Here is a 13,304-nt window from a genome sequence, read left to right on the forward strand (position 1 = left end):
CACCAGAGTCATGTAAACTGGGAGATTTACACACTTTTAATAGAGTTTCATTAAAGGATAAGAAGGTCTTCCTCTCTGTATGCGTGGTCACAAAGAAAGTAATGACGAGTCATTGAATTTAATGAGACAGCACGGATCACTGCAGCAACAGAAACTATAAACTATCAGGTTGCAAAATAATGAGGCAGAATATGTTGAACCATGGGCACCAGTGGAAAATTATGTAATGTCAAAATGATGTGCATGTGTATGTGTGTAACTGTCCAGTTTGTATGTCCCTTGTTTGTTTTGTTTGTATTCTGTCTGTCAATTATAAAGAAATGAGCTTCTCGTCACGTCTGAAAGGTTTGTTCACACTTCCTAATCTCACCTCCGTGTTTGAAATATTTCAATGTCGGTATAATAAGCTAAAACTTTTTTGTCAATATTTTTGTTCCTCCTTTTAATGTAATGCCTTTATTTATTCTTTATTATTATCCTCCTGGAAAAATGTTAACAAGGACCGACATCAAATAACCATTGATCATATTAATGGTTCAAGTCAGACTTCATCGTCCTGCTCTAATATGTGATGAGTGGCTGCAGAGCGTCCAGTCACTCTCTGTCAGGCTGGAGGGATCCTGCAACACATTCCTGCTCTCAGTGATTCACCGAGCAACAAAACCATGATCGTCTGAGACGCTCATCTGACAGCACATGAAGATGAAGGAGTGAGCAGAGAAAGGTTCAGACTACAGAAACTACCACTGTCAGGCAGTGAGTAAAGAGCAGCAGTATTTCAGATTACTTCACGGGTCCTGATTGGTCGCCTCAGTCACTGAGTCACCAGGAAGCCTTTCTGCTTTAAAGGTGCTGACGATGCAGCTTCACCGGCTAAAGGTTGTTTCACAACAACAGACAGAAAGTCTTCTCAGCACATTCTGACCCTGCAGCTAACAGACAGGAACTCTGCTCACAGCAAAAACCAGGAAGTGACCTGGCTCTAAATTGCATCGCTCACCAACTGTCACCAGGACATAACCTCGTCCCCGAGTCCAGACTCTTGCACATGTTTACACTCACTCTCTGCAGGTCTATGCAGAGTGGCTACACTGTCCGAATCCAGAAACTCAAAGAATTCAACCTCCTGTTCCTCTTAGGCCCCGATCACACAGGAAGCGTTCCAGCAGCCGGAGGTGGCTTTTTGGGCCTCGAGTCTCTGCACTTTGGCGTTAAAAAAAACTTTAACTCAAAGTGTAAAAGCGCCCCATGTCATCTTTTTTCCCCATTGTCCAAGTTTACAGTTGGTAACCAATGGAGGAGAAACTGGTGGTAGTGGTTGCTGGATACCCAGAGCTATACGACTTTACAAAGCACAGTTAGCACCAGCTCAATAGAAAACAGCAGATAAGTGCAGTACTGTAAACGTCCATGATGGAGGAGAAGCTCCTGGACCAACTGGTGGTACTCCCCATGATCCAGCCTCTTTTTTAGGGTCTCATGTACCCACACAGATCTCTGTTTATCTGCTGACAGCCTCTCACCCTCAACCAGAGCTACACACAGCACCCTCTGCCTCAACATGGCATGTTTGAATAAGGAGGTGAGTCCCTGGTTGCCTGGCAACAATAAAAAAGTGCAGAGTGTGTTTATTTTTTTCCACTGTGCAATTCAATTTTTAAAAAGCCAGTCTGGTGCATCTCTCGTTTTGTGCGTGATCGGGGCCCAGTCTGTCCAAGCATCATGAGGAGATTCTTCTTCATCTGCTGCCTCGAGGACGAGCCTCACATTCACTAACAGCTAGCTGGTTAGCACACGAGCTACACACCCTTCAAACCCAGTGTCTCACTGCAACGTCACGATTCTGTCCTTTCACAATGTAACAGCGTGACCGCAACATTACAGTTGCCTTAATTTACGTTGCTGCAACATTGTTGAAATGTTACAACACAACAGGGATTCTCTGGTGTTTAACGTCTGCTCAACGTCCTCTGCGATGCGTTTCTTACTCCAAACAATGACGTTACTGAAAGAAGAGAGACAATCTGTGCAACATGTTATCAAACAGCGAGCTCGCTCACAGGCCGGCGAGCTCGCTGTTTGATCTGGAAGGTAAAATTTATTTAATGGAAAAAGTTTCAGTTTGGTACCAGCAGCCTCGTCATTAATGCTTCAGCTGTCAGCTGTCAGCTTTCAGTTGAAGAGGCTCCTCCCACCAGCCTGATGCTGTTAATAAGCCCCTCCCACCAGACTGATGATGTAGTTAAGCCCCTCCTACCACAACGATGACGATGATGCAGATGTTTTTGGGATCTTTCCAGAACTTGTCTCGAGGGATCACTTTGGCGTAGTGAACGAGTCGAATGGTGAAGACGAGCAGACAGAGCAGCTCCACCAGCATGGTGGCCTGAAAACACAAGGACACACACACCGGTCTGAGGTACTGGTTTAAACTGGTTTAAGACTCTCAGCTGGTGACTTTAGATCCCACTCAGTCTGTTTGAATTCCACGTTACAGATCAGGTGATGACCACATGAGATACTTGAATCTGATTGGCTCTCAGAAGTTGAACAGAAATTAAAAATCATGTTTGACTTTTGTACACATTTGGTGGAAATATTAAAATAACTGCAGACAAGCTCCAGAGTGAGTGTTGGTTTTTTTCTTCCAATGAGGTGCACATAATAAACAGAGGAAGCATGAAACAGGAGCGTGTTTGTGTGTCAGACAGCGGCGGCCATCTTACCCATACAGGAAGAGGGAAGACGGCCGGCTCCTCGAAGATGGCCAGAGACAGATCGACCAGGATGAAGAAGTAGAGGAGCACCTGAGGGATCCAGTGGTTGTAGCGCAGATACAGCCTGAAAACACACACACGTCCGTCGGTTCCTACTGAAGACGTAAATCTGTACAGACACTAACACGTGCTTTCATCAGGAGGAAACAGGAAACATCCACAGCACACAGTGCTTGTACACAGATACGTTCACAGCTGGTTTGAACATGAAGAGAATCATTAAATCAGACCTGTGCTTTAAGAATCATGAAAATAAACTGAGGTGATCAAACTGTGAAGTTTAGCGTCAGAGACCCTGAGCTGTGATTGACGGAGATTAAAAATGTTCACGCCTCACCTCACAGCCTGAGGCGACGTGTCGAAGTAGATGTTCCTGTTGTACTGAGCGTCCGACACGTAGATGGCCGCCAGGTCGAAATCCTGAAACACACACGCTGTTATTATTACGGGTTCAAGCCAGAAGGGCTGGGGCGCCATGACTAAAGGTCAGAAGGTCATAACTCCTACGCCATCAGTCTGAATTAAAGGACACTTGGTCTAGACATCTTCACTCACTCTTCAAATCTGCCTCAAGAACCTCCAAACTCTGCTCCACTAGATTTTCCACCATTTTGGATTTTTTTGAAAGACACATTTTCGACATCCTCTCCTGAACCACAGGAGCTTGGTACTGAATCTTTTGTGGCTCATCTCTGAACCAAGATTAACACAACTAATCAAAAGCTTGTTGACCAATGAACATTAGAAGGGGCGTGGCTCAGCACATAAACAGATCAAACTCTATGGCCTGGGCGCAGCTTTGGAGGCGATGTAATTCCACTTTTGGCCACTGTGTAAAACTGGCTCCAAAGCCCAGCGCTGTTCCTGAGGGATTAACTAATCATCACGACCCTTGCAGGATGTGTCCACATAAGTTCCTGAAACAACACTGACAGTTTCATTCACATTGACCACCAGGGGGCGCTACAAGTGCAAACAAATGGGTGTGGCATAAAACACATCAGACTGTAAATCAGAAACTGTTCGTCCAATCATTATAAAACTGGCAGGATGTGTTAAATAATAAGGTTGAACCATGTGTGTAAAATGAATTTGAAATCCCTCTATAGGGGGCGCCACCTGTTCCAAACAAGTGCACTGACCTCACGCAAAATTTGGCCATAAATCAATGGCGGTTCATCCAGCCTGTTCTCATTCCCATATCATCAATATTGCCACTCGGTCAGTGATTTTGGCGTCAGATACCAATGTAGAAAGGCACCCTTTGTGGCGGTGTGACACGTCGCCAGGCGATAGCGCTGCTGTCAACTTGGTTATATACAGAGCTGGAAGGTTGGTGGCTGGGTCCAACAAACCTTGGTGTTACAACCAGGACACTGCTGTTTGCCCTCCGTGTGCACGAAGAGCCGAACTAAGACGTTTATTTCTAACCCTAACCACGTGCTTTTGTTGCACAAGGAAATAAACGTATAAACCAAAAGTTTTACAGACCTAAGTTTATTGTGCAAAAGACCGTCAGCGTCTAACGAGCAGAAACTGAAATGTTTTCTGAGAACAATGCATGTACAGTAACAGGCGTAAACTGACACGCCGTCCTGGAACGTCAACAGCAGACGCAGGAGGTCGCCTGGTCAAGTCAAGTCAAACTTTATTTATAAAGCACATTTAAAACAACCTCAGTTGACCAAAGTGCTGTACAGTTACTGAAATATAAAATAATCATACACAAATATCATAATAAATGAAACAAAGGAAATAGTAAGGGCTCAATTTAAAAAACTAAAAATTAGATTAAAAAAGGGAAATAAAAGAGTAAGAAGAGTAAAAGCCAAGGATTCTTGCCTAGCAGGGACTGAACGCCAAGGAGAAAAGATGGGTTTTCAGTAATGTTTTAAAGTGCTCAACAGACTGTGCAGCTCTAACCTGGAATGGTAGGCTGTTCCACAGCTTTGGGGCCGCCACTGAGAAGGCTCTGTCCCCACGAGTAGAGAGTCTGGACCAAGGTACTGCCAGGAGCAGCTGGTTTGACGACTTAAATGCTCTAGAAGTACTGTGAGGCTGTACAAGCTCTGATAAATAAGACGGTGCCAGACCATTTAAACACTTAAAAACAATTAATAAAACCTTGAACTGGATCCTAAAATTAACAGGCAGCCAGTGCAAAGATTCAAGGACAGGACTGATGTGATCATGCCGTTTCTTTCCAGTCAGCAGGCGGGCAGCTGCATTTTGGACTACTTGTAAACGGCGCAGCGCTGACTGGTCAAGACCAACAAACAAAGAGTTACAGTAGTCTAGGCGTGATGTAACAAAGGTGTGAATAACTTTCTCAAAATAATCTCGGGGGAGATATGCCTTTACTTTTGCTAATAGTCTTAGCTGGAAGAAGCTCGTTTTGACAATAGAGCTTATCTGCTTATCAAACCTAAAGTCACTGTCCAAAATAACACCAAGGTTCCTTGCAAAAGGGTGGCAGTGAGACTTAAGGGTGCCAATGGCGCTGTCATACCCATCTAACAGATGTTGTTGGCCAAATAAAATAATCTCAGTTTTATTTTTGTTCATGGAGAGAGGTTGAGGTCAGCTGGTTGTTATTTTCATCATGATGCAGCTGAATGAAAACCTGCGACAGTCTGAACACACAGATCTCAGCTTCACAGAGGAAGAGCTTGTGTGTGAGCTGCTGTGTTGGATCGCTGAGATCAAACTATAAATCATCAACACATGGAAAGAAAAGAGCAGTTATTTGATCATCGATTCATCATCTCAGAGTTTTGGACTGTTGCTTGTACGAATGCCAAATCTGAAGACGTCACTTTAATTCCATTGAACTTATATTCCTGGCTTGTCACACACTGACTGATCCATCATTAAAGACACACAGATGAAGTGGCAGTGGATCTAAAGGTTGGTTGCAGAGACACTCGAGGTCTTGTCCTGTCTGTCAGGACACAATGAAGTGACTTTAACACTCTGACTTCATTAAAGGGACATAAAGGGCCAACTGCACATTAATCATTGCCTTGTGTTCAAATGAATCCTTCACATGAAGCTGACTTAGTTTCCAAAGTGACTCTTTAAACAGATGAGACACAGAAACCAAAGTGTCCCATCAGAGCGCAGACACAGTTTGTCACCAACATGTTGTGAGAGCTGCAAGTTTGTGTCAACTGTCTCCTTCACTGTTTAACTGCTTTATGAGGCTGAAGGGACAAGAGTCCACCACCACCATCCTCCTCCTCCTCCTCCTCACTTTACTGCTGTCATGTGAGAGACACAGCTCAGTGTGAGCAGCACAAGCATCAGCTGGGACTTGACTCACTCTCACCTCTTTGCTTTTTGCAGGATTCCCTCCGTTTGGAATTCCTTTTCCTTTTCCTGCAGACTCATCAGGAATGTCCTCGCTCTTCTCTGGCTCAGACATCTCTCCAACTTCCCCACAACGAAAACACAAAACCAACTGCCCTCCACAAGTTCTTGTAGCGCTGCTCCAGGAGTTTGCAGACTGTCCGTCCGAGGCGGGCTGTTTGTGTCTCTGCAGGACAAAAGTCCAAAACGTGTCTTTCCTCTCAGTTTGAGTCGTAAACGTCCATCGGTGAAGATCTACATCACATGTTGTCCTCTGTGCTGCACGTTAGCGGGACACTTGAGTGTGTGTGTGCACTGATGGTCCCAGCTGCTGTTTGTCCTGCGCTAATAAACCAGCGCTCGTGCTGCCTTCACGGACCGGAGGAGGGAAAAAAGACACTGTGACGTGGTATGAGGCTCGTGACCCTAAAATATAGACTCGGTGATCAGCAACATGTTATTGGAGTTTGAAACAAAGAGAAACTTATAATAATACAAAATAAAAAAAAATATATAAAAAAAACAAAAAACAAAGTTGGAGTTCTGAAAAAAGAGAGAATTATAATAAAATGTAAAAAACAAAACAACATCTTTATAGGAATTTGACATTAAGAAAGAATTGTGATTCAAAAAATGTAATTATGCATTTTTTATTGGAGACAAAATAAAAAGAGAATTATTATAAAAATAAAAGCATCGTATTGGAGTTTGAAATAAATAGAGAATAATACTGTTGAAAAATAATAAAATAACATTTTGTCTGAGTCTGAAATAAAGAGAGGATTATTATAATAAAAAATAAAAAGAATACAAAAAACATTTTACTAGACGTTGAAATAAAGAGCGAATCATAATAATAATAATTTTAAAAACATTTAATTGGAGCTTGGAATAAAGAGAAAGTTTTAATAATAAAAATAGCAAAAAATAAATTATTGGAGTAATTTTGTGACATCGACAGGACAGAAGTTTGGTCTTTACAACAAAAGTTTCTCCTGATTAATGAGGTCAGAGAAGTTTCATCTCAAAAGATCCACAGATTTTATTCACTACATGTTTTGGGGAGTTGTTCCTGATCAGCTGTGAGGGTCCAAAGGACAGAGGGATGTCGTCTGCTGTAAAGCCTCTGAGGCAAACTGTGATCTGTGATATTGGGCTTTATAAATAACATTGATTGATTGATTGATTGATTGATTGATTGATTGAATCATGTGTGAATAAAGTTGAAAGGTGACGCTGCTCTTTTTGTGAATCACATCCTGAAACTTGCTCCCATTTATTGTGTCCTGTAATTTCACATACGCGCTGAGGAAAGATATCACTCAAATTAAATCCATTTCATTTCACTTGTCGCTAAATTTCACATTCACAAAATTTACAAACAATAAATAAATTCTTTGCATTTATTTACTTGTCAACAGTTTCTTCCTCACAAAACAAAAAGCTGTCGAGATGATGAATGTACGAACTATCTTCACAATCCTCAAGTGAACCTTTGTCACATTCACTCACGTCTTTATTTTTACTTGAATATATTTTACATTTATCTTGCTTTTGTTTTTAGTTTCTTTGCTCATTAAATAATAAAAATGTACTCGGTGATGAACAAACCAAAATGTGCCAAATCATGTCCTGTTTCAAAGTCTTTTTTTTTTAACTTTCTGTTCAGTCTCAGTCTGTCGCTCGTCTTTTTGCCAATTTACTGACGCTGAACTTTTTTACCTTTGTTCAATAAAGATGAAAAATAAAAGCTGAAATATAAACTCAGTCACTCAGGAGGTAAAATATTTGATATTTCTGCTGAAAAACATCAGAATAAAAGAACAGCAGATTCAGATTTACCTGTAAGCACTCAAACTACAAAGTTTAAATTTCATGTTTGAAAAAGACAAATGAGCTTCAGCAGCAAACAGTGAGCGGACATTCGTCATCATACAAAGTGCAAGCAAGAAAAATGAACCATCACAAACAAATATATGAGCAAATGATTCTATGCACACATGCACATAACTGAACATATTTCTGATGCTTATTCTATTGATGTGTGTACTGTGGTGAACACATTGTATATGATGAATGTGACACTGCTTCAAACACGTTTGTATATCTTTACACACTTACAGACTCAGCACAGTGAAGATATATATTTTATTCTTAATATCTAATGTACTGGTGTTAACGTTGCAGCATGATGCACATTGTTATTTCTGTTTCATTGTATGACTTTCTATCTACATACTTCAGAGGTCAAAGGTCAGAGGTTCATTTATTGTCACTCAGTACATGTGTGCACACTACAGAGCCAAATATGTGCTCCGGTCCTGATACAATAACAAAGGCAATAAAAGAGGATAAAAAACACATAAAAACATGTCGTGCAGTTGGACGGTCCAAACTAGTGTCCACAAGATGGCAGCCAATAACAATAAAGATAATAAAGTGCAGTTGGTCACATAGTCAGTGGCTTACTGCAGGTAGGGAGGACAGGGAGTTCACCAGCCTCAGCGCCTCGGGGAAGGAGCTGGATTTCAGCCTTGTTGTTTGGCTTTTAGGCTTCTCAGCCTCCTGCCAGAGGGGAGGAGGGCAAACAATCCGTTAGCAGGGTGGGTGGGGCCCCTCATAATGCAGGAGGCTCTGCTCCTGCACCTGCTGATGGAAATGTCCTGGATGGAGGGGAGGCAGCAGTTTGTTATCACCCTCTGCCTCCCTCTCAGTTCCCCTACCAGACTGTGATACAGGATGTGAGGATGCTCTCCACTGCACTGAGGCGTTGCTCACACCTCTATTTTCATTATTCTCACTTCTGATAACTGTCTGTTCTTTCCATCAGAGCGACTGTGCGGACTCATCGTTTCCCTTCGTTGATCAGTCAAGTATTTCTGATTGTGATACAGCAGCCTGTCACAGGGGCGTAGATACACACAGTGCAGGCAGTGTGGCTGCTCTGGGGCCACTGGGGGGAGGGGCCACCCTGGATATCTTCCTGTGCTCAAAGAGGAATGATTAAAAAAAGAATATTTCTAATTCAAAGACGGTGACATTTACTGTATGTGTCCTTAAAAGGGAAAGCCGTCTGTGTCACGGTTTGCTTTTCAGTTTTTAAAACAGTCAGCAATAAACAAAATGATGTGCTTTAAAATCTATAAACAGACTATAAAAACTCTTGAATGAAATGATGAATTTTCTTTGATATTTTTGTGCAGTGATGAATGCTGGGTAATATGTATGTTGATGCTGTCCCAAACAGCTAGGATCCAGGAGCACAGCAGGAAGATGAGCTGCTGAGTGTGTGTGTTTGTGTATTTTTGTTCTGTCTTTTATAAATTTATCACCATTCTTCATTGTTTAACTCTCTCTCTCTCTGCTCATCTCATCATTTATATTTTGCTGATTTTCTGTCTTTTTAAATTTCATTTCAAACTCTGTTTGACGGACTGAAGCTCGTGTGTGTTGCGTTCACTTTGTTTCTGTGTCTACGTCTTTTTCCCCGGACTTTTATCGGAGGCCGTGAAGGCAGCACGAGGCGTCATGTGACTCCCAGCGGCAGGATACCGGAAACGGAGCGAGAGACTTTTCAAAGTGGAAACACAGACGGAAGTGACTGTTTTCACGTTAACGACGTCACTCACGTTCATCTGCAGGAGAAACGTTTGAGGAGAAATCCACCTGAAAACAGAATTTACACTCAGACAGTGAGGTCACACAGACACGCGACAACACCGTGACGTCACCGCAGGAGGACACGTTTGTACACTGTAAAAAACAAAGCAAAACGTTCAAACCTTCAGTGTCTCTGCTGCCTGACACGTGACCTGAGGGAAAGTGCTGTCACATTTATTCTGTCTCTTTATAACAACGTTTTATTCATTAGACTCCAACAGGAAATGTTGTCTGTCAAAATAAAAGTCTTCCTCCACATTAAAGTCAGGTAACTGATAAATACCGAAATGTTGGAGCCAAACATGAAGCTCCTGAAACACTGACAACAACAGAATCACGGCTTTTTGTTTAATGTGATATGAATATAATACAACACTCACACAGCTAGTGTCATTTTATTTTAGGGTGGAATTTCCCTTGAACATGTTCACACCCTGAACAACAGCAGAGAGATGCTCACTTTATGTTTCTGAACCATGTTTGTTTCTCTTCATTCCTGAATCTGAAACTTGTCAGTGATGACATCATAGTTAGGGGACTAACTATTATTAGGGGCCAAGCCCGCGGGGCCTGGGGAACGCGTATGCAAGCAGGAATACACAGTGCGAGGGAGGGCGGTGCAATTTGGAGGGTTGGTCCAGACCCCTGCAGGGACCTCAACAATTACACCCGTGCACCTGCAGGGGGCGCTACAATCTAGGCATGTAACTCCCACACTGTATGTCGCACACTCAAAAGTGTTATATCCATGGCTGCATCCGAAAGGCCCACTGGCATACTGCATACTACTCCTCCCTACTGAACAAGTTGGGTCCATTCGGACAGACTGAAAGATTGGTGGAAAGCACTCCATCTGCTGGCAGAGCAGAGGTACTGCACCAAAATCTGAACGCACCTGTGACTATTGAAATTGTCCAAAAATGAAGCTGGCCACTCTTTACCCACCAGCAACATGTCTGCAAGCTCTCTCATGCTTCTCAACATGCAAAATGCGAGGCGTAGGCGAGCCAGAGCTCCTTTTGCACATAATAATTAATTCACTGCCACAGTAAACAATGACATGACATGCCACACTTAAAAACTCTGCACTTTGAAGATCCTTTATATTGTTTTTGAAATAATCCAACCTGTTATGGTGATGACAACCATCATCACTTCTCATAAGTGTCACAACGCTGACATCATGTGTCAATCAAGTGATTAGTTCATTGAATATCAATATGTAGATGCAGCATTCAATGACATCCAATAAAACTGCTCTGCCATGATGTACTGTCATTATGCCAAACTTAATCATCATTTGTTTTAACAGTACTAGTATTTATTATTATCATTACTTGTTTGATTATTGTTGTTTGTTGTTGTCTTTTGAATGTCAAACGAATGTGAATGTCCAATATCAAACTAACTTAATACCGGTATAAAACAGACCGCTTTGTTCATAATCATATCAGCAGAAATACATTTTTGACCAATGAAAACTGTGTGTGTTGATAAAATGTATGTTTGTGCAACTTAAATCTTAGCTTATTGCACATAATGAAGGAGGTGTACAGACCTATATATACATACATATACATATATATATATATATATATATATATACATATACATACATATATATATATATATATATAGCCGGCGGATGCCGTTGCTCTGCCATGATGTTTTGAATCTTGCCGGGCAGCGACCACGTTGCATTTAAAGAGGAGACTGGTGATGGCAGTAACATGCCGTGCAACGTCTACAATTAAGTAGAAGACGAAGAAGAAGCCCGTGGTGCATTTTGGGTAAGTAGTAGCCCTGCAGTATGCTCTGCCATCATACTACAATGCTACATACTGCATACTAATTTGGTCTACTACAATCCATACTACGTGGCCTTGGCCACCCTTACTGTGAGGGTGTGAACCGAAGCTGGTGAACACTGGCCACTAGGGGGCGCTATAAACATGGGAAGTTCATATCTCCTAAACGGCTACACCGACATTTATATCAGCTGAACTACTGCACTGAATGCTGTGAAATTTATAGAGTACATGCAGAATAGGACACAGACCTCCCATACTAACAATTGCGCAGATACTCCACTAGGTGGCGCTATAACAGACACAAATGCGTTTTTTCCTGTACCTTCCACATTTTAAATCACATATTCATAAACTTTATATCCACGTATTTCCTGAATACAGCTGGATTTTCTGACATAGGCCCCGCCCACTTCTGCCCCACATTTCTTTCGCTAAGTCGCTACACATCCAAAACCTACTTTTTCAAACTCCTCCTACAGATTTTGTCCAAACTGCATGAAACTTCGGCTCTTGAGATGGACCTGATCTGAAGTTATGAAAAGAATTTTGCCCGGTCAAAAACTGTGAATTATGAACAACAACAAAATGTCTGCGAGCTAAAATACACATATTGTTGCATAATTTTGTCAGACTACATTATATCAACATGAAACTTAAGACACTTGTTTCAGAGGTCGTTCAGAGGCTCGGTGTCAACTTTGGCGCAAATTGGCCACTAGTGGACGCTGTAAACCCAGAAATATCACGGGGACAGTCGGTCATGATTGGTCAAAGTGGGCATGACTTATTGCAACAAACACATTCAGCCTTTGGCACTTCCAGCGCACTCCCCATTACGGTGAATACTGCCGCTCAGACGCTGGCCTGTGTCCTGACGCCCCCCCGAGCCAATCGTCCTTTCGTGGGCTCCATGGGGCGTGGAGATCGAGTTGCGCGGGGAGGCTTGGCCCCCGTTCATAACTGCTTACAGTTCTAGTTATTATGATTATTATTAGGAGCCGAGCACAGACCGCAGGCGCTCCTGTTGAAACTGAAGGGATTATTAGGTGTGAATGCTGCAGAGCTTTCTCACTCTGTTATTCTACACAAAAATTCTGACCACTTTTTGTCACACTACTCCCTCCACATTTTTCACCATTAACACTTCATTCAAGCATCAAAATGTTCAGCTCAGTTAGGACATGCGTGTTTGTATTGTCAACATTCACATTTCCCAAACTTTCCAAAATTGTCATCATTTTCTTTCCCGTTGGAATGAACGGAGGGAATGTTCAAGTCTGACACAAATACCAGGTTTTTCAAGCATTTTCAATTCCTATGTCTTCATCAGATAAGATGAGCGTACAAACAGGAAGCATCAGTACAAAGCTCCACTTCACTGTTACCATGGAAACGTACTGAGCGACAGTTTGTCCATCATCAAACCTGTTTGTTATCTTTCACGTGGTAAACTGTGGAACATCTCGATCCTTCAGTCCATGCTGGCTTGAACCCCAGAGCTGCTGCTTGCTGCTGGACTCTGGACTTATTATCACATTCATTTCAATTAGAATAAAAGAGATTTAACAAACTGTTTAAGGAGCACTGGTTTCCACAAGCCTCACACTGAGCTCAAAGTGTGAATCATCTGTTTTTAATACACAAATCAAATGTGATCAAGAGTTAAATGAGCCTGACACAAAGCCACCAGTCATCTCATCACTTCCTT

The 13,304-nt window shown here is 42.1% G+C and overlaps 1 protein-coding gene across 2 annotated transcripts in view; it reads right to left on the bottom strand.

Moving 5' to 3' along the window:
* tpcn3 (two pore segment channel 3) overlaps nt 1-6,615 on the bottom strand; it is a 44,314-nt gene extending 37,699 nt beyond the window's left edge. Inside the window, exons 1-4 of one of the 2 annotated variants that reach the window (XM_049572115.1) lie at nt 6,106-6,615; nt 3,115-3,197; nt 2,727-2,841; nt 2,258-2,386 (exon numbers count right to left, since the gene is read on the bottom strand). In XM_049572115.1, the coding sequence (XP_049428072.1) occupies nt 2,258-2,386; nt 2,727-2,841; nt 3,115-3,197; nt 6,106-6,201 (423 nt within the window). In that variant the 5' untranslated portion in view covers nt 6,202-6,615. The remainder of the gene's footprint in view (nt 1-2,257; nt 2,387-2,726; nt 2,842-3,114; nt 3,198-6,105) is intronic. The other variant, XM_049572116.1, reaches the window with a different exon arrangement.
* Nucleotides 6,616-13,304: the final 6,689 nt, after the last annotated feature.

Source organism: Epinephelus fuscoguttatus, linkage group LG3, assembly GCF_011397635.1.
Source record: "Epinephelus fuscoguttatus linkage group LG3, E.fuscoguttatus.final_Chr_v1".
Lineage (NCBI taxonomy): Eukaryota > Metazoa > Chordata > Actinopteri > Perciformes > Serranidae > Epinephelus > Epinephelus fuscoguttatus.